The sequence below is a fragment of the Sminthopsis crassicaudata genome, chromosome 2 (assembly GCF_048593235.1).
Source record: "Sminthopsis crassicaudata isolate SCR6 chromosome 2, ASM4859323v1, whole genome shotgun sequence".
NCBI lineage: Eukaryota > Metazoa > Chordata > Mammalia > Dasyuromorphia > Dasyuridae > Sminthopsis > Sminthopsis crassicaudata.
The window spans coordinates 124387778-124414895 of NC_133618.1; the positions used below are offsets into that span (position 1 = coordinate 124387778).

Genomic DNA, 27118 nt, shown 5'->3' on the forward strand with positions numbered 1-27118 from the left:
GAATTCTGGAAGGATAGCCTTTCTTGGTGATAAACAATGGACAATGAAAGCATTTTATCATCTTTTTGATTTAATAAAGCTTCTATTTTCTTGAAGGATTTTGCTGGGGGGAAAAAATTCAGATCTACAGTAGCATGATATGAAGGTGAAAATTTATACTTTCAAATTTAATTAATTCTGCTGAAGCATTATTATTGTCATTCCATTAAAAACAGAAACAACTATAGGTTGGCCTGCCCATCAGCAATGAAATAATCATGGCCAAGTCATTTGGCTTCTCTGAATCTTAATTCCCTCACTGATAAATGATAATTACATACTATATTTGAAATATGTACCAAAATGGAGATAGATGTTGAGATCATTTGGGACTCTGGTCTAGGTAGGAACTAATGAAGATCTGAAATATGGGGGTGGCAGAGAGAGTGGACATAATGCTGAATAGGAAGAAATAATGTAAAAAAAAAGAGTTTTAGAATTTTGAGAATGGGAAGAGAGCAATAATAGCAGCACTATCACTGAAAGGGTATGGGGAAAAGAAAGGAAAATAAGTTGTTTGGGACATTTTTAATATGAACAACTGGTGAAGCTCCAAATGAGGATGGACTGTTGTTCAGTACTTTGGGGGTGGGGGCAATGGGGAAATGTTAGGACAAAGAAGAAAGGGCTGTTTTTAAATTTGTGAATAACCTATGTGAAAGTAATACCATAAATTATGGGAGTAAGTAATTCAGATCATTGAGAAAAAAACTTTTGTTGGAAGTCTAAGTTTAGAGGGCAGAAGAGACAGAGGAAATGGTACAGGATAAAGAGGAGTAGCTACAGAAGTAGAAGGAGAACTATCTAGTATAGCAAGATGCAAACCATGGGAAGACGATTTTCAAAATCTGCAGAAGGGTTGAAGAAGATAAAGCTCAAAGAAAGCCCACTGTGTCTGAAAATAAGCAGGTCATTTAGAGTAGTGGTAAAGATGGAGTTTGAGGTATGAGGGTGTGATGAGAAACTAGAGGCAAAGTAGACTACTCTTTTTGTATGGCAGTGAAGATGAAGAGAAATAATGAATTATGACAGTAGTAGGAAGAAATAAAGGTTATTTTTAGACTAAAAGAGATGTAAGTTGATTTTGGGGTGGACGTTGGAAAAAAAGGAGATTAGTGGAGCAAAGTACCAGAGACATCAGGAAATGGAATTAAAGGTGTGGATAGTAAACATGTTAAATTGAGCAATAAAGAAGACTACTCCATCTTCTGAGAGCAGAGAAGATGGAAAGAGAATAGGTGACAATAGAGAATTCTGGAAGGATAGCCTTTCTTGGTGATAAACAATGGACAATGAAAGCATTTTATCATCTTTTTGATGTAATAAAGCCTCTATTTTCTTGAAGGATTTTGCTGGGGGGAAAAAATTCAGATCTACAGTAGCATGATATGAAGGTGAAAATTTATACTTTCAAATTTAATTAATTCTGCTGAAGCATTATTATTGTCATTCCATTAAAAACAAAGATCTATTTTATGTCTTTAAATACTACTCTTTAATTGTGCTGCTAATGTCAATGCCAACTATGTAATTACTAGTTAAAAATGGTATTTAGTAAAACATGAAATCTCAACACACCCTATAACCTAAACTGACCAGTATGAAACCCCAAAACAGATCATATTATCAGTACACAGATGCCAAAATTTAATTCTATTTAAAAATCCCAAACTATATTCTTTCTCCTATTTCTTGGGCAATCAGAAGCATAGATTTTTCTTGGTCAAATTTTCCAGTGATAAAAATATTTGAACCATAAAAAGAAATACTTTATTTGGGACAACTTGAATCCAACAACAGATTATTAAAAAATAAAGTCCAGGGAATGGGAGTGGGGAAAGATGTCCATGAAGCAAATGACTTCCACAGGAATAGAAATAATTGAAATAAGTTTGAAAAATTCCCGAAATGAGATTTTTCTAAAAGAAAGAAGTAAATCTTTCTTCCTTTGAGGCAGGGCGAACATTCCGAGACACTTCATAAATAAGATTATCTTGCTCTTCAGGAAGAGAGAAAGAGACATCCTGTTTTTGATATACAATTAAATACACTATCCTTTGTTGTGACCAAGTGGTGGAGAAATCACTCTTCAACAGTACAATCTAGACATCAAGCAATAAAATCCAAAGGTCTGTTGAATCCACCTTTTCTATTCATATATTGCCTGTGATGGGAGGAAAAAAGTCAATGTTGTTAAGAACATTCTTACAAGACTACAATCAGTGGTTGTGCTCAACATATTCTTCAAGTCTGTGATGAGGCACTATTCAAAATAGCTTAATTCTTATGAAGAAGGAAAAAAAAAATATTTGTCAAAGTCTTTCAGATTTCTTTAAAATACAAAATATAAATCATAACAAAAGAAGATTCATTAGGGGGACAGTAGCAAAGGAAGAGGAAGAAAGGAGACTTCAAGAATATCTCAAATAAAAAGTCAAAATCATATTAATTTTAAGTAAAATTCAGAAAAGTTTAAAGAGTATAGAAGAACTTAACAGTGGCCAAGGTTGAAGATTAAAGAATACTCTGGCCAAATTGAAATCCATCTGAATGCTTCCTTCCCCTTTTATGCACTGGATAATAAAAGCAGCCCAAAGCATGATTTGTATTTTTAAAATGTGCCTCCACTGAGGAGTATAATGGTTATTAAAAAATATGTAAACCTATTGCCTTTGAAGTTTTTACTTGAAATCAACATATAACCCAATTCAAACAAATAATTTTCCAGATGTTCATTTAAATTTGTCCTCTTAATTTAGTTTTATTTTTTTTTAAAGAGTTGTATTTGGGTTATAAGTGAGGAATAGGTAGAAAGAGGAAATATATCTTAATATCCTTTGATATTGATATTGAGCTGAAAACCATGATGCAAATCTACTAAGTCAAAATATAAGAAAGAAAGATCACCCTCAAAATAAACTGGGAGCAACTATGCCTTAAACTTCTCTAAATTTGATTACCTTGGAATAAAATTCTTCTTCCCAACATGTAACTTGGAATATTATTAACTTAATCACAACAAAGCTAGCAGCCTATAGTACAGATTGGGAAGATATACATACCTGTACTTCCTCTTCTGGGACACATTTATGGCATATGCATTTACAGAACCATCAACTTTTTTCCCCTGGAAAAAAAAAAAAAAAAAAAAAAACAGAACATGAAGGGCATATTAACATCATTAACAAGTTTCTTATTGAACTACGAGCTTTATTAGATACTGTAGGCATCTTTTAGCTGTGGAAAGATTTTTTGAGGCTAAAGGGGTTGGTTAAGAGACAAATAGACAGTGTTTGTTTATTGCTCCTGATACCATTCAGTAGGGGAAGCTAGGTTATGCAATGTATACAGTGGTAGGCCTGGAGTCAGGAAGACCTGAATTCAGATCTCTCCTTAGACATGTACTAGTTGTGTGACCCTGGGCAAATCACTTAACCATTACTATTTGCCCCAGTTCCTCATCTGTCAAATGAGCTGAAGAAAGAAATGGCAAACAACTTCAGTGTCTTTGCCAAGAAAATCCCAAATGAGGTCAAAAGAATCAGACATGAATGAAATGACAACAAGAAAAAATAATCAATATTCACGTTTTTTTTCCTATTTCTATATTTATGCTTACATGAAAAATATGTTTATGATATTCTTATAATTACTCCATAAGTAAGAAACATTTCTCTTTGGAGGCCAAACTTAAAAGTTAACTCTCCTGCTATTAGGTAACACTTCTATTTATGGGTAGAATAAGTCAAGTCCTAGGTAGTTAATGCATAGGTTTAATGTAGTAATGCCCTAAATTACGTGAACAATAAAATTATCAGATAAATTTAGAAAGGATTATGATGAATGACACTTTTTACTAACGTATTTATCATAAATCACCCTCAAATTACAGTTAAGTTATTTAAATGACTAATCTAGTTTTCAGATTATTGAATTTGACATATAAAATATAAAAAAGCAAACTGGCAATGCACTTAATTGGAACATTATCAATGTACTTACCCTTAATATATGTAAAATGCAAATAGTTAATATTCTTCTCCATTGTCTACTCTTTTGTCCATTTATGCCTTACATATCTGTTTGCATCAGTGATATCTGCTTTAGATTATGAATTCCTAGAACACAGGGATTGTGTCTATTTAGAACAAAACTTTGTATCACATCTACTGTAATACTAGGAATAATACTCATCTGATGTATACTGGCATCAAAGCACAAAAGCATCATTTGTTTTCATACTAAGAAGAAAAGTGCATATGCTTTTAGGATGATCATTTAGCATTAAGAGAGGATTTATATAGGAAAAGTTAGCTGTCAAAATATTTGCAGCACTACCTTGTGAAAGAGTAATGCTTTAAGTTTGTCCGGCTTGATTCCAGAGCTTTTAGAATTAGGACAAAGTGTAGAAGTCACAGAGGCAGATTTCAGTCTGGCATAAGTAAAAATTTCTTCTGTCTATCAGAGCTGTCCAGAAGTGGAATGAGGTATCCTATCACTAGAAAATTTCAAATTAAAAGCTATTTGGATTAATTTATCAAAATAAAAATTGGATTACATAATTTCTAAGGTCTCTTTCTGTTCTAATCAAGGGTCAATACAAAAACCTTCAGGAACACTAAAAAGTCCTCTTGTGACATCTTTCTGAAAGCAACACAATCTCTGAGTGGCTTAAAAGGGTAAAAACAAAATAAAACATTAAACTTTAAAGTCTTCCAACAACTAATTAAGAATTCATTATATGCCAGGTATTTTTGTCAAGTTTTACAGAGACAAACAAACAAATGAATGAATGAATAGATAAATAAATAAATGAAAGGCAGTCCCTATTTTCTAAACACTTATCTTTAATCACACACTCCATCTCCTATCTCTTCACCTTTCCCAGATTCTCCCTTTGCCATCATACCTAAGGCAACATCTTTTCTCACCTTATGAAGATTATGATGATAACTATTTGCCAACCCCTCAGGACATTCTCATCCTTTCTCAGGAGTTTATTAGCTGTCTTCCTCTCCTCCCTAGCTCCCACCTTTATATTAGGGGCCTTCATATTGATATTTTTTCAAACTCCCTAATCTGTCACTTCAGTAATCCCATGATCTACTACTCCTCATTCTCCAATCATACAGTGAAATACTCATACACTGGATTTCACCATTACCCTGATATGTTCCATTTCTGTTATATAGTTAAAAAAAATAATAAAAACCTTTTTTTATTTTTCTCACTATGAGCTCCTATTAGTCCATCTTCCCTTGTGCTTCCCTCTTAAACATCATCTTTGCCATCTTTACAACTTCAATCTTCTACTCATCTCTTTCTTGGATCAATATCCCTGTTCTGTCTTCACTTTTCATTCTTCCCAGTGTCTACCTTACAGTTAATCAATTCAATACCACACTATTCAAACCTCAGCAATGGATTATTCTCACCATTTACCTCTTTTATTCGTACTTATGCTTCTTAATAAAACTAGAGGAAATCCCACAAGAATGTTAACTGAGAATAGTATAACTTATTATAGTATATAACTTATACAAATTCAACTGGGTCCTAACTGCAACAATGTTTTTTTTCTCCCTACTTGATTGCCTTTAATCTCACTCTCCACAGAATGTATTCATCTAAGAAAGGATTATGACAACATGATTGCTCCCTTTTCTCTTCAAGCCTCCCACACATCTTCTTGCCCACCTCTCAAGTGAAAATCTCAACTTTTCATTTTACTGAGAAAGTTGAAGTGGATGTAAATTCCTTCTTCCCTAATGCTCATCTCAAAACACATTCACATCACCTTCACTATCTCCTCTTGTCCCAGTTTCCCACAAGGAAGTGGCACATCTCTTTTCCAACACCAACACCTCTTTATATTTGAGCTTATCTTTTCAGTACTTCTTCAGAAGACCATCACTTCTCCCCCCCTGCCCCAATATTCAACCCTTCCCTATCTTTAGCCAGACTCCATTATCTTCTCAAGCTATCATACTATATCTTTTCCTCTTTTCCAGGTCAAAGGTTCTAGGAAAAAACTGATTTCTTTTCTTCTCGCTTTCTTCCCAAATCTTGGCAACCTAGCTTCTTACCTTTTATTTAATTGAAAATATTCTATACCAAGTTTTAAGAAAAAGGTCTCTTAGTAGCTAAATGAAATAGCTTTTGTTTTTATTTTATTTGACCTCTCTACTGAATTTCACACAATTGATCACCCTCTTTTTCTGGATATTCTCTTTCTTTCCAAATTTCTTGCCACTACATCTTTCCAGTTCTTTTCTGACCCATATGATGTTCCTTTTCTGTATCCTTTGCTGTCTTATATTCCTCTCTAACTTCCTAATATCCATATTATTCCCTAACTAGGTATTGCCAAAACCACTAACCTGCATCTTCTACTTCTTCTTCTTCTTCTCTCTCTCTCTGTGTAACTTCAGTAGTTCCCATAGGTTTAATTATCATTTACATGCAAATAACTTCCAACTCTATATATACAACCCTAGTCTCTTTCCTGGAGCTTCAGACTCACATAACCAAATGCTGATTAGATATTTCAAAATAGATGTTCTGGAGACATCTCAAACTTAACATGTCCAAAACAAAGCTCATTATCACTCCTTTCCTCTCTCGTTGGATTAACTAATCATAAGCCCTATTTGCTTATATTTCCCCAAACTTAGATAGGAAATTATCCATCAGCACACGTATCTAAACAGTGTTAGTATATTCTGGAGCAAGAGAAGAAAGAGAGAAAAGATAAATCACCACAATGACATATCACAAACACTCACAATTAAGTTAGCTTAATATACTGTGGACTATAAACTATAAGATACATTACTTCTGGGAACTAAAAGTATTGTTTTAATATATAAAACATAGAGAAAAAGACTTTATATAGATCCTTCTTATCCACTGTATCAAATATCTAACAAACATGGCACAAGTTGGAAGAGTACTATTCTTTGTATTATAACAGCAGTTTATTCAAAGTACCATATGGAAGTTATCAATGCCCGAATTATATCAATACTTGAACTAACCATTGTGAGACCCATTTATAAAAGAAAAGGAATGACAAACCAATATCACTGTCTCATATCTGACACCAAATTTAAGATGAATACAATATTCTGAGAATAAAGCATTAAATCTTTGTATAATATTTCTTTATATATAAAGATGTTCTGTACCAGTTATGGTTCGGAATGATAAGCTATAACAATATCTAACATTTACATAGCTTCATGATTACTGATTCTCAGGACTATACATAATATCAACTCTAAGTATGCTGAGAGATAATAATCCAGTTAACCTTCGGTTTTTATTAACTATGACAGCAACCTTTCCTTAAATGACAGATTTGCTTTATCACACACACAGTATATACAATATTGTTCTATGTTATGTAATATAACTTTACCATGGTAATAACACATTATAGTCTATGTTTGTATCTTATCTTCCAAACATCAATAAACTCCATGAATGCAGGGATTATGTCTTAGCAAGGGAACAAGAAAATGAATTTCATTTGTTGAAATGAAATTTATTTAGCTGTGTACAAACTGTAACCCCAAAGTAGTTTGTAAAGCTTTCTGCTTAGAAGAACTGTATTGTTTTCCCATCTTTGTCTATCAAACATAACTAACTTCTCAGAGGGACGTTGTGAGAATTAATTACAATGTTGAAAAAGTGTTGGTGGTGAGGCTGACTGTTACTGTGACAAATATAGTATTTCATTGTAACATTAACGTAAGTTAGTCATCTAGCATTCTTTATGTTCGGCCCTATGTTCACTTAAAAATGAGTATGTCTAAATAACATAGAGGAAGAAAAGGCCTCTTCACAGTGAATTTTGGGATTTGGCAGAGACCAAATTTAAGAATGTATGCAAAACATACCCTTTGATACAGCAATGTTTCTACTGGGATTATATTCCAAAGAGATCCTAAAGGAGGGAAAGGGACCTGTATGTGCAAAAATGTTTGTGGCAGCTCTTTTTGTAGTGGCAAGAAACTGGAAACTGAGTGGATTCCCATCAATTGGAGAATGGCTAAATAAATTGTGGTATATGAATGTTATGGAATATTATTGTTCTGTAATAAATGACCTAGAATATGGTTTCAGAGAGGCTTAGAGAGACCTGCATGAACTGATGCAAAGTGAAATAAGCAGAAAGAACCAGATCATCATTATACATGGCAACAAGATGATCAATTCTGATGGACGTGGCTCTCTTCAACAATGAAATAATTTAAACCAGTTCTACTTGTGCAGTGCTGAAGAGAGCCATCTAAACCGAGAGAGCGAGCCATGGGAACAGAGCAAGGAACACAACGTGGCATTCTCACTTTCTCTGTTATTTGCTTGCATTTTGTTTTCTTTCTCAGTTTTTTTTTTTTTGTTTTGTTTTCTTCCTCCTTGATCTGATTTTTCTTGTGCAATAAGATAACTGCATAAATATGTATATAAATATTGGATCTAACATATATTTCAACATATTTAACATGTATTTGGACTACCTCCCAGCTAGGGGAGGGGGTGGGAGAAAGGAGGAGAAAATTTAGAACAAAATGTTATGCAAGGGTCAATGTTGGAAAAATTACCCATGCATATGCTTTGTAAATAAAAAGCTTTAATAAAAATTTAAAAAAGAATGTATGCACAATATAACAGACTGATCTTTCTTTTCTGTATCCTTTATTGAGGAGTAAATTCAGGAGTAACTGCAGGGCTACTTTGGCAATTGAAGCCGTGAAAGTTGATAATAAAAGCAGCAGCTTCTTGCCTTCCTATCCCAGAGAAACTTCTACCATGAGGTTTGCTTTCCCAATTAGTCCTTAATTGGTACACAAGAACTTCTTAAATGCCTTGTATAGCTTTACAATGTGCTTTAAAATTTCACAAAATGCTTTGCATGCATTATCTTATCTTGATCCTTCCAATACTATGAAGTATTATTAGCTATTTTTAACAGACTCGACTTGTTGATGGTCAGTTAAAGAGGTGAGATTTGAAGCTAGGTCTTTCTGACTCGAAGGCCACCATTCTACTATATGATATCACAAAGATGAGAAGTATAGTTAAAAAGAGGCTAGAGGGTTGGGAGGGGAAACCCTCTAGGAAAATTCATGTTAAAAAAAGCAGTAAAAAAATGAAGAGGCAGACAAGAGAGACAAAAGAAAAATTAGTAACAAAGAAAAACTAGTTAAAATGGTAGACAATGAATCATGAGTCATACGAAGTCCAGGAATTTTTTTTAAAAAGGGTATCAAGAAGAAAGAGGATGTCAAATACTCCAGATATGTCAAGAGGATGAAACAGAAAGCAAGCCAATGAATTCAATACATATCTTGGAAGTCCTTTCAGTAGGCTGATGGGGATGGAACCACTAAGGGCATAATTAACGTAATGGTCTAAGTTATTCTTCCTAGAAGGCTGGCAGTGAAAGGGAAGCTAATAGAAGAATAAGCTGAAGAGTTAGCAATAGCAAAAACTATTTTGTTTTGCCTCCTTTATTTTCAAAGGCAAAGGACACAAGAGAGAACATTTGGGAAATGAACTGGCTAAAAAAGACATGGGATTTGGATTTCTGGACCAGAGTTCAAAAAAACAGAAATGATGGATAGGAAAAGAGTAGAACTCACAAAGACTGGTAAGAACCTATCTTTTTCCTGGTGCTGTATAAATCTAATCAAAAGAGTTTTCCTATAAAAAGGGACACGAGAGAGAGAAAAATGCTTAGATTTCTCCATGAAGCTGAACATCATAAAGAGAAGCTACAAATAAAGAAGCATAGGTATAACGGGGAACTTTGTCCTTATTGCACTTTAAAGAGAAGCTACAAATAAAGAAGCATAGGTATAATGAGGAACTTTGTCCTTGTTGCACTTTAAAGAGAAGCTACAAATAAAGAAGCATAGGTATAATGGGGAATTTTGTCCTTGTTGCACTTTCATTCTTTGCCATTAAAAATTTGGGGTTTTTTTTTGATGCTCCTTGTTGAAGGATGTATCTCCTTTTGATGCATTTTGAAGGATGAAATTTATCCTTTTGAAGGATGGAAATTATTTTTAAGACAGGTCAAGAAGCATTTGTGTATTTTTTTTTCAAAGAAGTTATGTATCTACTTATACATATCATAATTAAATCCTACACAAAATAAATTTGTAGTTTTTTCTAGACATTCCTTTCTTTTTTTATATACAATAAAATGTTTGTGTTTATTAAGTAAGTTCACAACAAAAAAGAAAATTTAGTTTAGGTACATGTCCTAATCTAGGTATATTTCTCATTATCAGGGAGGAACTTGCTGGATAAGGTGGAGACATTAAAAAACATTGAGGGGAAAGGAATAAGAATTTATTAAATGTCTACTATGTGCCAAGCACTGTATTAAGTGCCTATTTGATCTTCATAATCATGAGGTAGATGCTACTATTATCCCTTGTTTACAGCTGAGAAAACTGAGGCAGACAGGGTTTAAAAGAACATAGGATCATTAAGCAAGGAAAAATCTGAGGCCAAATTTGAAATCAAATCTTCCTGATTTCAGGATTAGTACCTATCCACTGTGCCATCTAACTACCAACCCCTCCCTTTTGAATTGCAGAAGAGAGTCAAATTGTAGTTTGATATGAATACTAGATTTTGGGAAAGAAGTTCTCAAAGAGTTTAGAAGAAAAATAGTTTGGAATCAGTTGTCAAGTATATTATAGCAGGAATTCCTTTTGGAATACGGGCTAGACTTGATGGTCCCTGCATTCCTTTCCAACTTTAAAATTCTGTGATGCAGTTTGATGAGCAAAAGTCAAAGGAACTAAAATTGTTGGAATCAAGGCTACTGGTAGAGGGATTAGCTTTGGCAAGAAGAATTAACTCTTTCTATGAGACTAGATGCATATTTTTTTCTGAAATAAATGGGTCATGAATATCTTAAACCAAAAAAGCAGGATGACCAGAAAGGATTAAACCAAGACAGCTTTGAAAATTTTATGCTGAAGTTATTGTACCTTTAAAAAGACAACCATAAAAGAGCTACTGTCAATATTTTCACACTCTGTTTTTGTTGTCCTTAGGATATATATCTGTCTAGCAATGAGATCACCAGATAAAAAATGTGGACATTTTATCATTGTTTAGTATAATTCAAAATCATTTTTCAGAATGGTTAAACAATTCACAATATACCAATAACCTATCACTATTAAGCTCACTTAAGTTCTGTGATGGCAACTCAAAACATAGTGTTTTAGATAATGTTTCTCAAAAATGAAATCAGAATTGTTTTTCTTTAAATGCAAGTTTAAAAATGAACCACAATGACTTTGAAATTTTTTGAAAAACAGAGGTCTTCATAAGTGTGAAAGATTGTATATAAGACTATATAACATAGTGCAAAGCCCATCCCTCTGGGGAGACCTGGATTCAAATCCTGCCTTTAATACTCACTAACTGGGTGATCCTGACAGTTACTGAATTTGCACCTTAGTTTTCTCATTTGTAAGTTACAGGCAACAATAATTGAAGTGAGTAAGTCTTTTGTTAGCACTTATATAACTGTCAAATATTATTCTACATATCTGATAGCTATCTACATATTTTATGTATTATATATGCATATCTTTATATATTCATACACACATACTCTAAAGAATGAATGGAGGGGAAAGTACTTATTTAGTGGAATAGTTTTTTTTATTTTCATACTTTCTCCTTTCCTAAATTTAGTTATAAAAATAGATGAGCTTCTCAAAACTATATATAGCATCAAAAGAACATGTAAAAATGGTACAGCTTCTGTTTGAAATCAAATTGAATTGCTGAGATGTTTTCCTTACTTTTGTGGTGTCAAAGGAAGCAAATCCCATTAATTTCATCATTTCAATTTCTTCTTCTGTTTTACCTTCCAAGTCTTCTTCTACAAAAATAAACAAAATTTTTTAACTCTTTCTTTAGAGCATGTAAAATAGAATACAAAACATCAACAGATTAATATTCATTCTACCACTTCATACAAAGCTCAGCAATAAAAAAATAAAATAAAACTCAACAGGTTCTCTTAATTTAAAAGAGACATACAAATAAAGGAGGATTGCTACTATTCTCGACATATTTGAAGGGCTGTCATATAAAGAGAAATTAAAACTCATTTCTTTTGTAGCTTGAAGGCAAAGCTAGAATTAATGGCAGGAAGCACATTTTGGGCTCCAAATAAAAAAAGGAATACCTAATAATTATAATTGTCCAATAGCTATATTGATTCTCTTATTAGGTATTGACCTCTCCATCTCCAAAAGCATTTAAGGTAGAGGTTATCTGGGATACAGTGGATTACTTCATGAGCTAAATAGATAATCTCTAAGGTTCTAGCTCTAAAATCATATGAATCTGTGACTGAAAATAAGGAATCAGCAAACATGTATATATAATGTTCTTTTTCTTGGATCAAAGAGCTGGAAAGGCCTTGCCTCATACTATAATGTAGGACTAAAAATAACCCCAAACAAATGGAATGTGCCTTCTTTTAATGGCTCATCCTTCTTTTAATGGCTCATCCTTGAAAAAAAAATTCTTTCACTTCTCTTTCTAAAATTCTAATACTTTCAGGTCATGAAATGATGGTAGCTAAAGCTCACAGAATTATCAAGAAACGCTTCTAAAACATCTCTGACAAGCCTTCAAATAAAGATCACTTACCAAAGGATCACTCTACACTTCAACAACAATACTGTATGAAGATATATTCTGATGGAAGTGGATATCTTCAGCATAAAGAAGATCCAACTCACTTCCAGTTGATCAATGATGGACAGAAAAAACTACACCCAGAGAAGGAACACTGGGAATTGAATGTAAACTGTTAGCATTACTGTCTTTCTACCCAGGTTACTTATACCTTCGGAATCCAATTCTTGGTGTGCAACAAGAAAATTGGATTTACACACATATATATTGTATCTAGGTTATACTGTACCACATTTAATATGTATGGGATTGTCTGTCATCTAGGGAAGGGAGTAGAGGCAGGGAGGGGATAATTTGGAAAAATGAATACAAGGGATAATGTTATAAAAAAAAGATTCCTCATGCATATGTACTGTCAAAAAAAGTTTTTGCAATTGTAAAATTAATAAAAAAAATAAAATAAAATAAAGATCACTTGAAATTGGTCTGCACTTTTACAAGAACTGACATGTAATTAGAATAATTTTTTTAAAAAACAAGCACAAATTAAGATGAAAAATTTCAAAATTATCTCCCAAAAAACACTTTTACCATCTAATTGGATTATATGTTAGATTTCTGAAACATTACCAGTAATTTGACGTTCTTTGCTTTTTGTTTCTTTAGTTTCTTTCTTCTCATCATCCCTCCGTTCTTTTAGCCGGGAAGGGGAAGGAGAAGAAGACCGGTGCCTTCTTGGGGATCTAGGATCAGAAAAATAAAAATTTTAGAAACAAAAATATGATGCAGTAATAAAATCAACATGAGTCTAGGGACTAAATGCCTGAAAAAAAAAAAAAAAAAGCTGCAATGAAACACAAATAGTTGTTCCACTATTGAATCAAAGGATGAAGGCTTTGCCTGGTCTTATGAATATTTACACAAATTAAGATTTTATCATTACTTTTTACTGCTATCAATTTCATTTAACTCTTAATATATATGAAGAGGTAGGTGCTAGGGAGATAAAAAGTTTAGTTAAGAAGAGAGTCTATAGAGACTGTCCATCAGTATTTCTATCTGTTACAAATGGCACAAGACAATTTGGGCCCAGATCCACAAAGTGAACAACCACAATTCCAGAAGACTCATGATGAAGCCCTGAAATGAAGTCTGATAGAAAGGTGATGGATTCAAGAGTACAAACTGAAACAGATTTTTTGGACATAGCCAATAAAGAACTTTGCTTTACCTGACTATTCACATTTGCAACATGGGTTTTGATTTGTTTTTTATAATCTCAATGGGACCTAGAAGGATGGAGGTTATGTCAGAGGGAAAAAAAGGAGGATCTTCAGGAAAATAAATAAAATGTTACAGCTAGATCCTGCTCAATGCAAATAATAAATCACATGAAATGATCAAATTTGAATTCATACTGCATATTTCTATTGGGCTAGAGTCAGTGAACATTTTATAAAATTATAATTTCAATGAGTGTAAATTCCAATACATACAACTAGTTCACGGGATTCATTATTCATACCAATTGGGACCTAGCTATTCATAAATGTATAAAGAAACCACGAAGTGCTATCAGAGATCTGAGGAGGATGAGAGTATGATGATAGTATAAATAGGATTGGTAAAAAAAGAAAAAAAAGCCTATTTATTCATTGAAGTAATTATTATCACTAAGAGTAGAGTGAATCTTAATCTTTTAGGAGTTCACATTCTAGAATGAATGCCTGAAGAAGATGAGAATATATATGTATTAATGCCATGGCTAGATCTTGAGAAACTCCAAAACTCATCATTAAAGTTAAAACTATAGACAGCAGTCAAGTTAATTTTACTATTTCAATGCCCCTTTGGCTCCTTACCTGGACCTCCTCCTATGTGGAGAGCGAGAACGACTCCTCCTCCTATCCCTCTCTCGAGATCGGGACCGTTCTCGACGCCTTCTCTCTCTCTCTCTAGATGTAGAACGGGATCGTCTACGCTCTAACAGAACAGAACAGAAAATAAGCAACAAAAAGGACTTTTGAGGCCATCTAATACAAAATTTTACCATTTTGCCAAGAAAGAAAATGAAGTCCTGAAAGCAATTTCTTCAAAGTCACAGAGCTGTTTGATGGCAAAACAGTCTATATAAGTCTGAGTTCTCTGATTACCAATTCCAGATTCCTTGTATTAGGATCATGCTGCCTCCCTAAGATAACAAACAAGACTATATCTTTTGGACATGATATTCCTGACTAACTGTCAACCAAAAGACACTTATCTCTTATAATCCATCCTATCAATACTACATTTGTTATCTCTCACTCTTCCTTATACAAAGTGCCAAGAGGAGACATAAGCATATTATCTGTTCCTTATTGCCATCTACAGAAAACCTTAGTTTTGCTGTCATCACTCAGCAACCTAAATTTTTTTGAAGTTTATTTCAAAATTCTCTATGACTCTAGGCAAATTCTGGTTGGTGTTATCTATTAATTCTTTTTTTTTTTTTTTAAAGGAATTTGGTACCTGGCTCAGCTTTAGTCTCTAACCTCTGCCTTCATAGTTGAGGTATTCATACACATTGCTGCCTTCCTAACACCTAGACCTCCCAAATCATTCCAATTATTGCCATGTTCTGCATCTTCATACTACCTTAGTCACACAGAGGGATGGTCATACCCTCCATTTCACTCTTACCCATAACTCTGACCTTCTTGATCCAGAACTATGATATTATTTTCAGAAGCCATACTCTCCTGTCCACCTATCTCTCCTCAAATATCATTTTTATTTCTACTAAATCTATTTATTCTCTTCCTAATTTCATCATTATATCCCTTCTAGTTATTACAATCTTATTCCTGCTCTGAAACCACCTGCCTACTTCAACAGTTTGACTTTAACATGTTCTGCTTCAATCTTTTCCTTAAATCTCTTGTCATATCACAGCCCCTCACCACTCCTTCCTTTCCAAATATGAACCTGTTTTGTCCCTACCATATACCTTCTCCAATTCTACAAATGTTGAGAAAATACTCTATTAAGCTTCATTACAAATTTGTAATATGTAACTTCAGCTGAGTCTTTACTACTATGCTATAATTATTTTACTCATCTTGGATTGACTTTATCATTCTCCTTTGCCTCCATTCCAAACCTTTTCTTTTCCACTATTCTCTCTCTTCCCCAGAAGATCTCATGCCTTCTATTGCACCTTCATTACATAACGTCTTCCCCCCCCCTTCTCATAACATCATCTACTTTCAGGAATTTTCCATTTCATTCACATTGTCTTTCTAATCTAATGGTTTTTCATTTTATGGAGTAGCTTTCCCTGTTATCTATACACATGCCCAGATCTGCTATGTCCTAAAAAAAAAAAAAATCACCCTGAAGAAGCAAGAATATACAAAATGACAACAACAATTTAAACAGAAACATTGTGGCTTTCCTGTTAGCCTTGATAGGAGTCCTAATTTATCGATCCCTATTTTTACATGTTGGCAGAGGTATTTATTATAGATCATACCTCTATAAAGAAACTTGAAACATCGGGTTGAAATGTTATTAGATCTCGCTATGTAAGTCTGTAGGTCTGCTAACAAAAGACCTGAAAAGACTGGACAAAATGATAATGATCAAACATAAGAAACTTCTTTGCAGAAGTGGAGGATTATGGGTGTGGAATATTGAATATAATGTCAGACTTTTCTAATGTTTTAGTTTTGCCATACAAGCTTTTTTGGTCTTTTTTATTTTTTGTGATATGGGATACCTCTCTGGAGAGGTGAGGAAGAAGCTAAAGAGACAAGTACTTTGCGAAATATGGTGAACTAAGAACAAAAGATATCAATAAAAATGTAAATGGGGAAAAAAAATCCTTTACTTTATCCTCCCATCCTCCCAAAATCACTGCTTCCATTTCTTCACCTCACCTGTGTCTAGCATTTTTCATTGTGCTATTTGATTGAAATTTCTTTCTCTAAAGTTATCAATGCACCCTTTGATCCAGCAGTGTTACTACTGGGCTTATATCCCAAAGAGATCTTAAAAAAGGGAAAGGGACTCGTATGTGCAAAAATGTTTGTGGCAGCCCTAGAAACTGGAAATTGAATGGATAATAGCTGAATAAATTGTGGTATATGAATGTTATAGAATATTATTGTTCAGTAAGAAATGACCAGCAGGATTTCAGAGAGGCCTGGAGAGACTTATATGAACTGATGCTAAGTAAAATGAATAGAACTAGGAGATCATTATACACTTCAACAATAATACTATATGATGATCAAATCTGATGGAAGTGGCTCTCTTCAGTAATGACATGATCCAAATCAGTTCCAATTGTTAAGTAATGAAGAGAACCAGCTACACCCAGAGAAAGAACTATGGGAAATGAATGTGGACCTCAACATAGCATTTCCACTCTGTTATTGTTTGCTTTCATTTTTATTTTCTTTCTCAGATTATTTTTACATTCTTTCTAAATCTGATTTTTCTTGTGCAGCAAGATAACTGTATAAATATGTATACATATATTGTACTTAACATATTTAACATGTATTGGACTGCCTGCCATCTAGGGGAAGGTGTGGGGGGAAGGAAGGGAAAAGTTGGAACAGAAGATTTCACAAGGATCAAGGATGAAAATTACCCATGCATATGTTTTGTAAATAACAAGCTATAATTTTTTTAAAAAATAAAGTTATCAATGCTTTTAAGTGCTAAATCCAATCAATACCTTTTCTTAGTCCTAATCCTTCTTGTTGGTACCATGTAATAAGACCTTTGAAAACAGGGACAGTTTTATTTTTTTTATCTCCAATGACTGACACATTGAACACTTAATAAATACTTATTAGTTCATCTTCTGAAAGTGTTCAGCAATGCAGAACACTTTCTACTCTTGGATACCTTTTGAGAGGGGAAAGGGTGTCAATTAACAAGCATTTATTTTTATTCATCTCCTTTCCACTCAATAAGAAAATATAAAACAGTGTAAAAATGTGTACAGTCAACCAAAACATTCCCATTACATTATGCCCCAAAATGTATCTCATTCTGTATAATCTGGAGTTGGATAGCATTCTTCATCACTGGTCTTCTGGAATCATGATAAATCATTGTTTTGATTATCAGAATTCTTAAGCCTTTCAAAATTGGTTGTTTTTATAATTTTGTTGTTACAGTATAAATAGTTGTTGTTTTATTCACTTCATACTACATCAATTCACATAAGACTTCTCAAGTTTCTCTGATAAAACAATAGTATTCATTACATTCATATACAATGATTTGTTCTGCTATACTCCAATAAATGGACATCCTTAGTATCAAGTACTTTGTCATCACAAAAAGAGCAGCTGTAATATTACACATATTTATATGATGTATAGAATATACTTATATAACAGGTCAGATGCTATTTATTACATATAAGATGTACTTTTTAAAAAAACATATATAGAATCTTTTACTTTTTACTTGATCTCTTTGGAATATAATACTAGTGGTATTAGTGAGTTAAAGGATATGTACTGTTCAGGTTTTTGCTATAATGGTTTCTTGGTTTCCCACTTGTCTAGTCAATCCTCAGTCTCTTCTAAGATTACTATCCATATCTGGCCCCCATGTATGAACATAACCTATGACTCTGTTCTGGTGGTCCCTGCTCCGCCTTCTATATTTCTCTTTTGATAACATAATAAGGTTCTATGGGTTCAATTATTATCTCTATGCAGATGACTTTCAAATTACATAATCTATCCTCCTCTTTATCTGCTGGACATCTCTACTGAGATGCATCATCCCACAGATAATTTATTATCTTTCCTTTTCCCCTGGAAACCTATCCATCTCTACTCTTAACTTCCCATGTCCAGGGTATCACCATGCCTCTAACCAAGAGTCATTCTTGAGAAGCAATGTAGCACAACAAATAAAGTGATAAACCATAAATCCTCAGCATTTTTATACATCACCAACAAAATGCAACAGCAAGAGATACAAAGAGAAATTCCATTCCAAACAAATGTTGAGAGTATAAAATATTTGGGAATCCATCTACCAAAGAAAAGTCAGGAATTATATGAGCAAAATTACAAAACACTTGCCACAAAAATAAAGTCAGATTTAAATAACTGGAAAGACATTCAGTGCTCTTGGATAGGCCAAGCGAATCTAATAAAGATGACAATACTCCCCAAACTAATCTATTTATTTAGTGCTATACCAATCAGACTCCCAAGAAACTATTTTAATGACCTAGAAAAAATAACAACAAAATTCATATGGAATAATAAAAGGTCGAGAATTTCAAGGGAACTAATGAAAAAAAAAGTCAGATGAAGATGGTCTAGGTGTACCTGATCTAAAGCTATATTTATACAGCAGCACTCACCAAAACTATTTGGTATTGGCTAAGACATAGACCAGTCGATTAGTGGAACAGATTAGGTACAAAGGATAAAAAAGGGTACATCTATAGCAATCTAGTGTTTGACAAACCCGAAGATACCAACATTTGGAATAAAAATTCATTATTTGAAAAAAACTGTTGGGAAAACTGGAAATTAGTATGGCAGAAATTAGATATGGATCCACACTTAACACCTTATACCAAGATAAGATCAAAATGGGTCCATGATTTAGCCATAAAGAATGAGATCATAAATAGATTAGAGGAACAGAGAATAGTCTAGCTCTCAGACCTGTGGAGGAGAAAGGAATTTATGACCAGAGGAGAACTAGAAATCATTATCGATCACAAAAAAGATTTTGATTACATCAAACTAAAAATACTAATGCAAACAAGATTAGAAGGGAAGTAACAAATTGGGAAAATATTTTTACAGTTAAAGGTTCTGATAAAGGTCTCATTTCCAAAATATATAGAGAACTGACCCTAATTTATTTATTTATTTTTATAATAGCTTTTTATTTTTTCAAATACATGCAAATTTTTCTCCTTCCCTCTCTCCCTCTCTTAGACAGCAAATAATCCAATATAGATTAAACAGTATAATTCTTCTAAACATATTTCCATATTCATCATTCTGCACAAAAAAATCAAATCAAAAGGGAAAAAACATGAGAAAAAAACCAGCAAACAAACAAACAAAAAAAACCAAATAGGTAAAAATATCATGCTTTGATTCACATTTAGTCCCCAAAGTCCTCTTTCTGAAGGCAGATGGTTCTCTCTAATATAAATCTATTGGAATTGCCTCATTGTTGAAAAGAGCCAAGTCCTGTCACAGTTGATCATCACATTATCTTGTTGCTGTGTACAAAGTTCTCTTGGTTCTACTCACTCAGCTTCAGTTCATGTAAGTCTCTCTATGTGTCTCTGAAATCATCCTGCTGATCGTTTCTTATCACATTCATATACCATCTTATTCAGCCATGCTCCAACTGCTGAGCATCCACTCAATTTCCAATTCCCTGCCACTATAAAAAGGGCTGCTACAACATTTTGCAAATGTGGGTTTTCCTCCTCTTTTATGATCTCTTTGGGATACAGACTCAGTAGTGATACTGTTGGATCAAAGGGAATGAAAAGTTTGATAATTCTTGGGGCATAGATCCAAATTGCTCTCCAGAATGGCTGGGTATATTCACAATCCACCAACAATGTATCAGTGTTCCAGTTTTCCCACATCCTCTCCAACATTCATCATTTTCTTTTCCTGCCATCTTAGCCAATCTGAGAGGTGTGAGATGTGTACCCTACCTACTTAGAAGATCGTCTGACCCTAATTTATAAGAAATCAAACCATTCTCCATTTGGTCAAAGGATATGAACAGACAATTCTCAGATGATGAAATTGAAATTATATCCACTCATATGAAAGAGTGTTCCAAATCACTACTGATCAGAGAAATGCAAATTAAGACAACTCTGAGATACCACTACATACCTGCCAGATTGGCTAAGATGACAGGAACAAATAATGATGAATGTTGGAGGGGATGTGGGAAAACTGGGATACTAGTACATTGTTGGTGGAGTTGTGAAATAATCCGGCCATTCTGGAGAGCAATTTGGAACTATGCCCAAAAAGTTATCAAACTGTGCATACCCTTTGATCCAGCAGTGCTGCTATATCCCAAAGAAATACTAAAGAGGGGAAAGGGACCTATTTGTGCCAAAATGTTTGTGGCAGCCCTTTTCATAGTGGCTAGAAACTGGAAGATGAATGGATGTCCATCAATTGGAGAATGGTTGGGTAAATTATGGTATATGAAGGTTATGGAATATTATTGCTCTGTAAGAAATGACCAGCAGGATGAATTCAGAAAGGTTTGGAGAGACTTACATGAACTGATGCTGAATGAAATGAACAAAACCAGAAGATCACTGTACACTTCAACAACAATGCTGTATGAAGATGTATTCTGATGGAAGTGGATATCTTCAACATAAAGAAGATCCAACTCACTTCCAGTTGATCAATGATGGACAGAAACAACTACACCCAGAGAAGGAACACTGGGAAGTGAATGTAAACTGTTAGCAGTACTGTCTATCTACCCAGGTTACTTATACCTTCGGAATCTAATACTTAATGTGCAACAAGAAAATTGGATTTACATACCTATATTGTATCTAGGTTATACTGTAACACATGTAAAATGTATGGGATTGCCTGTCATCTAGGGGAGGGAGTAGAAGGAGGGGGGGGGAAATTTGGAAAAATGAATACAAGGGATAATGTTATAAAAAAAAATTACTCATGCATATATATTGTCAAAAAATTTATAATTATAAAATTTTTTTAAAATAATAAAATAAAAATAAAATAAAATAAAGTGCTGGACTTGGTGGCAGCTTCAATCCTGCCTCAGATACTTGCCTTTAGGTATGTCACTTAATATGACCTTTAGGTGTCACTTAATCTCTTTGAGCCTCAATTTCTTCAATTTTAAAATGAGGGAGCTGGACTCTAAAACCTCTAAGGTCTCTTCCAGCCCTAGTTCCAGCATCTTTCTCTCTCTTACTACTCATATACAGTCAGTTATCAAATCTTACAAATTCTTTCACTACAACATCTTTTGCATTCATTGCCTTCTATTTACTCATAAATCACAACCTTAGTTCAGGTTCTCTTCTTGCCTAGATTACAATAATCTCCTACTTAGTCTCTCTATTCTCCAATTCACAAAGCTGTTAAATTGCCATTCCAAAAGCCCTAGTTTGATTATGTCATTCTTCTACTCATGAAACTTCAGTGACTTTCCATCACCCTTACAATTTAATACAAACTCCTCTCTTTGACATTTACATTCCTTTACAATGTCTCCAACCTAACTTTGAAGACTAATTTAATCATATTCCCTCTCATGTATTCCAATAAGTCTATTTGTTCCTAACCACATATGACATTCTACTTCTTTCCTCAGTGCTTTTGAATGGGCTGCCCTCATGCATGTAATCCACTCCTTCCTCATCACAGAATCTCAAGCTACCTTTAGGGAGAGCCCTATTTAAGGACCATTTCCAATACAGTGACAGTTCCTGATCTTCCAGTTCTTAGTGGTTGCTATCCCTGCCTTCCCTTCTTTCCCTCTCATTACTTTGCATTTGCTCATCTGTATACATCATAATTTATGCCGTTAGTAGCAGAAATAAGCACCCCTCATAGTAGGGACTATTTCATTTTTGTCTTTGTATTCTCAATCCTGGTACAGTGCTTCATAATAGGCATATAGTAATTGCTTATTGAACTTGGTTGAATTTTTCCTTCTTAATTCCCCAAAAAATTCTGAAATCATGGCTTAGAGGATAGGGACTTTTGGCTACTTTTCCCCAAAATAAGGACTTGATTATCTTCAAGTATGATATATTCAAAATATCAAAGGTTAGCACTAAATATTTTTTCCTTCTCCCTCAAAATTTTACCATCTTTTAAAGTCCACCTCCCATGAAGCTTTTCATGAATTTTCTTCTCTGAACATTTACAGTACTTATTTTATCACTCAGTTGGAATTAAGCTGAGACTGTCTCTTATTATTCATTAGCTTTTTATTTAAGGGATTTGTTATCTAATTAAATTTCAAGAGCCTGGAAGGGTAGAGATCAAGTCTTATTCAATATAATAAACAATGATTAAGTAGTTATTGTGTACAGAACATTGTGCTAGGCATTAAAGATGAAACAAAATTTAGGCTAAACATAGTTACTGACATGGAACTTATGATCTAGTAGAGAGAAGACAGAAAAAAAATACTATAATAAACCATATTTTGAGATAAATGCATCAACATTTATATCTACATGAGTCCAAAGAAATCAAAAAGGCTTTATAGAAGACTTAGCTTCTCTATTTGGAGTTTGACATGTGAAATAATGATTATAATCCTGGAATCAGGAATACCAGACTTCAAATCCTGCCTCAAATACGGTCTAGCTGTCTGGCCTTAAGCAAATCACTTAACTTCTCTTGATGAGTGTCTTTATTTATGAAAATGAATAAACACCTACTTTTTGCAAGGATATTTTGAAAATCAAATGAAATGATATGCAAAGCACTTTTTAACTTAAAGTATTAAATGAATATTTGCTATTTTAAGTATTAATAGGAAATTAAATAAGATGAGGTGGCAGAAAAATGAGAATGTATTATAGTAAAATGAAGTCAAGTTTATTTGGAGCAGAGATTAGGTATAGAGTAATAGTATGAAACATAGCTGGCAAGGTTTGGGTAGTGTAAGACTTTTAATAGTCTTCAATACCAAGATAAGGCCTTTGGATTTTATTTGGAAGGTAATAAGGCAGAGCACTGAAAAAGTTCTGAGCATTATGTTTAAATTGGTGCATTATCAAGATTATTCTGGATTCATTTAGATCTTTGTCCCCTTTTCTCCAGTCAAACTTTATCCTATAGTCTAGATTACCATCACTTCTCACCTGGACTGATATTCTCTTTCTTTCTCTGTGTATCTTTCTGTCTCTCTCCCCCCCATACACACATACATACATACACACAAAAAAGATGGAATCATGTCACTTAGCTACTCAAAAATCTTCAGTGGTTCCCTAAGATAAAACACCAACTTTCAGCTTGGAACTTAAAGTCATGTAAATCTGGTTCCCAGATCCTTTTCAATTTTATTTTAAAATTATTTTCTTCCCCCAATTTCTATGCTAGACTAACTAGTCTGCTATATATACAAATATTTCATCTACTACCGCTTTACCTTTGCTTAAATGATCCCTCATATCCAGGATCACTTCCTTACATACGCCTCAAAGAATCTCAAATTTCCTTCAAAACATATCAGGTGTCATCTCCTAAAATAGGCCTTTCCCCATCCTCCCAATTACTTTCCCTCTTGGAATAAAAGTTCTTTGAGGGCAGGTACTTATTTTTTCTTTTGTATCTTCAATTTAGCACAGAACCCTGCACAGAGTAGGTGCTAAATAAACTGCTGAATTCAGTTGTGCAAATGGAATGATCAATGAATATATAGATTTCCCTTTGTATTTCTCTTAAAACTGTAGGGGCCTCTAGAGAACTGACTCTAATTTATGAGAAATCAAACCATTCTCCAATTGATAAATGGTCAAAGGATATGAACAGACAATTTTCAGAGGATGAAATTGAAACTATTTCCACTCATATGAAAGAGTGTTCCAAATCACTACTGATCAGAGAGATGAAAATTAAGACAACTCTGAGATATCATTACACACCTGTCAGATTGGCTAAGAACAAATAATGATGAATGTTGGAGGGGATGTGGGAAAACTGGGACACTGATGCATTGTTGGTGGAGCTGTGAAAGAGTCCAGCCATTCTGAGAGCAATCTGGAATTATGCCCAAAAAGTTATCAAACTGTGCATACCCTTTGACCCAGCATTGCTGCTATTGGGCTTGTATCCCAAAGAGATCTTAAATAAGAGAAAGGGACCTGTATGTGCAAGAATGTTTGTAGTAGCCCTCTTTGTAGTGGCCAGAAACTGGAAACTGAGTGGATGCCCATCAACTGGAGAATGGCTGAATAAATTGTGGTATATGAAGGTTATGGAATATTATTGCTCTGTAAGAAACAACCAGCAGGATGATTTCAGAGAGGCCTGGAGAGATTTACATGAACTTATGCTGAGTGAAATGAGCAGAACCAGAAGATCACTATACACTTCAACAACAATACTGTATGAAGATATATTCTGATGGACATGGCCCTCTCCAACAATGAGATGAACCAAATCAGTTCCAATTGATCAGTGATGAACAGATCTAGCTACACCCAGCGAAAGAACTCTGGGAAATGAGTGTGGACCACAACATAGCATTTGCACTTTTCTGATGTTGTTTGCTTGCATTTTTGTTTTTCTTCCCAGGTTATTTTTACCTTCTTCCTAAATCCTAAATAAACTTTTTCTTGGGTAATAAGATAACTGTATAAATATGTACACATAAATTGTATTTAACATATACTTTAACATGTTTAACATATATGGGGCTATTTGTCATCTAGGGGAGAGGATGAAGGGAAGGGTAAAAGTTGGAACAGAAGGTTTTGCAAGAGTCAATGTTGAAAAATTACCCATGCATATATTTTATCAATAAAAAGCTATTAATTTAAAAAAAAAAAAAAAAAAAAAGGAATGTAGGGGCCTTTTAATAGTGCAGAAGAATAGGTCCTACTGGATTCCAGTTTCTACTCTGACATTTAGTAGCTATGTGACAATAGGCAAACCCAATCCCTCTCTCTGGCCTCGGTTTTCTCTTTTGTAAAGAGAATAGAATTAAGATTTCCACTACCTATATTAAGACCATGATTCAAATCTGGGAAGGTTCTTCAAGATACACTCAAATCACTGTAAAGATAATAAAACTAAGTCCACTGAAACTCAAATTTTAATTCAGGCTCTCTGCAGATTGACTTTGTAAATGTTAAAATACTACTAAAGTATGAAATGCTATTATTATTCTCAAATGCTGATTCAGGAGCATTTGGGGTTTGTGGCTCACTGCTATAAGAAGGAAAGCTCTGGTCTGGGAATCAAGAGATCTATGTTTGAAATAACTGGAGAAAGAAATAACAGAGCTAGAACTCTACCGCAGGGAGATTAGGAAATTGTTGCAATATCCTAGAAAAGGATTTTGTGAATCAGGGGAGAAGTGTCAGTGAAACCTGGTATATTCAGTATAGAACTATCCAGTATAGAAGATAAGGCAAGAAAAATATGATCGGATTTGACAATTAGGAGATCACTGGTAACTGGAGAATGCAGTCAGTTAAATGTGGAGGTCCCAGGGAACCGTCTCAGTAAAGGGGGAGAGTTGTGAGAAGGGAAGGGGAAGAAGGGATACAATAGCTTCTGGAGAGAATAAGATAGCGATGGGAAGGAACAAAGGCACTGACGCAGCCGAGAAGTGTGAATTACAGCCTCCCGGCTGTTCCCAGTCCTCGGTCTGGGCATTTTCTCCGGCTGGCTCCCGACCACATCTCCAGCTCCGTGCTTCCCTGCCTTCAAGTCCCCGTTAAATCCCACTTTCTGCTACAGGAAGCCTTCTCCGCCTCTCTAAATTCCAGTGCCTTCTCTCTATAAATAACTCCTATCGGTACCGTGCGGGCCCGGTTTGTACACACCAGCTTGCCCGCGGTCTCCCGAGGGCAGGGACCTTCCGACTCCAGCTCAGCCTCGCTCCACGTACCCTTATCCTAATTCCCCTAGACTTCAGGCCCCGCGCTGAAGACAACCCACCGCTCCCTCTCCAACAGAAGTAAACAAACACTACCACCTGCCACCAGGCCTCGGGCCGCAGGCCCCACCTCTCGGACTGGCGCCCGCCTAAAGGAAGCCAGGCTCCGCCGCCGCTGCCGCCAGCTGGGCCCTCCCTACCCCCCAGAGACCGCTCCGGCACTACAGGCTGGGGAAAGGAAGGAAGGTGAAAAAGCAAGGTTACAATGGAAGGAAGGCCTCTCGCCCGCCCTCCAACTCACCCCTCCGTGGAGAACGACTCCTGCTCCGGCCCATGATCCGCCCGGGGCCCTGCCGCCGCCGGCGGACTGGAAGACGAGAACGAGAAAACTCGAAGTAGAAGCGGCGGATCCCAGCACTTCCGCTGGGGCCCGGTCCTGTTCCCGGAAGTCCCGCTAGGCAACAGCTAACCTCCAATTTAGAGTTCCGCTTCCGGCGCAGCCAACCCTTGCCAAAGAACCTTAAGCCTTCTGAGGAAAAGGAGTTAATGACTTTCAGTCTCTCAGGCTCTGAAACTGCCGGGTAGTGCCCTCTTTCTCAGGCCTGGTGCGGTTTAATCGCGTCCGACTTTTCGTGACTTCCTTTGGATTTCCTTGGCAGAATACTGGTACGGCCCGCCGGTTCCTTCTCCCGCACATTTTCACTCCACAAGCAGGGTCAAATGATTTGGCCGAGGCTCACCTGACTCCGGC

The 27118-nt window shown here is 34.9% G+C and overlaps 1 protein-coding gene across 1 annotated transcript; it reads right to left on the minus strand.

Moving 5' to 3' along the window:
- Positions 1-1786: 1786 nt before the first annotated feature.
- On the minus strand, positions 1787-26916 carry SNRNP27 (small nuclear ribonucleoprotein U4/U6.U5 subunit 27). The gene is made up of 6 exons (XM_074287197.1): positions 26669-26916; positions 14589-14709; positions 13357-13469; positions 11880-11959; positions 3102-3166; positions 1787-2203 (listed from the first exon to the last, which is right to left on the minus strand). Exons 1-6 carry the CDS (start codon positions 26700-26702, stop codon positions 2149-2151), a joined length of 468 nt encoding a protein of 155 aa, XP_074143298.1. The 5' UTR covers positions 26703-26916; the 3' UTR covers positions 1787-2148.
- Positions 26917-27118: the final 202 nt, after the last annotated feature.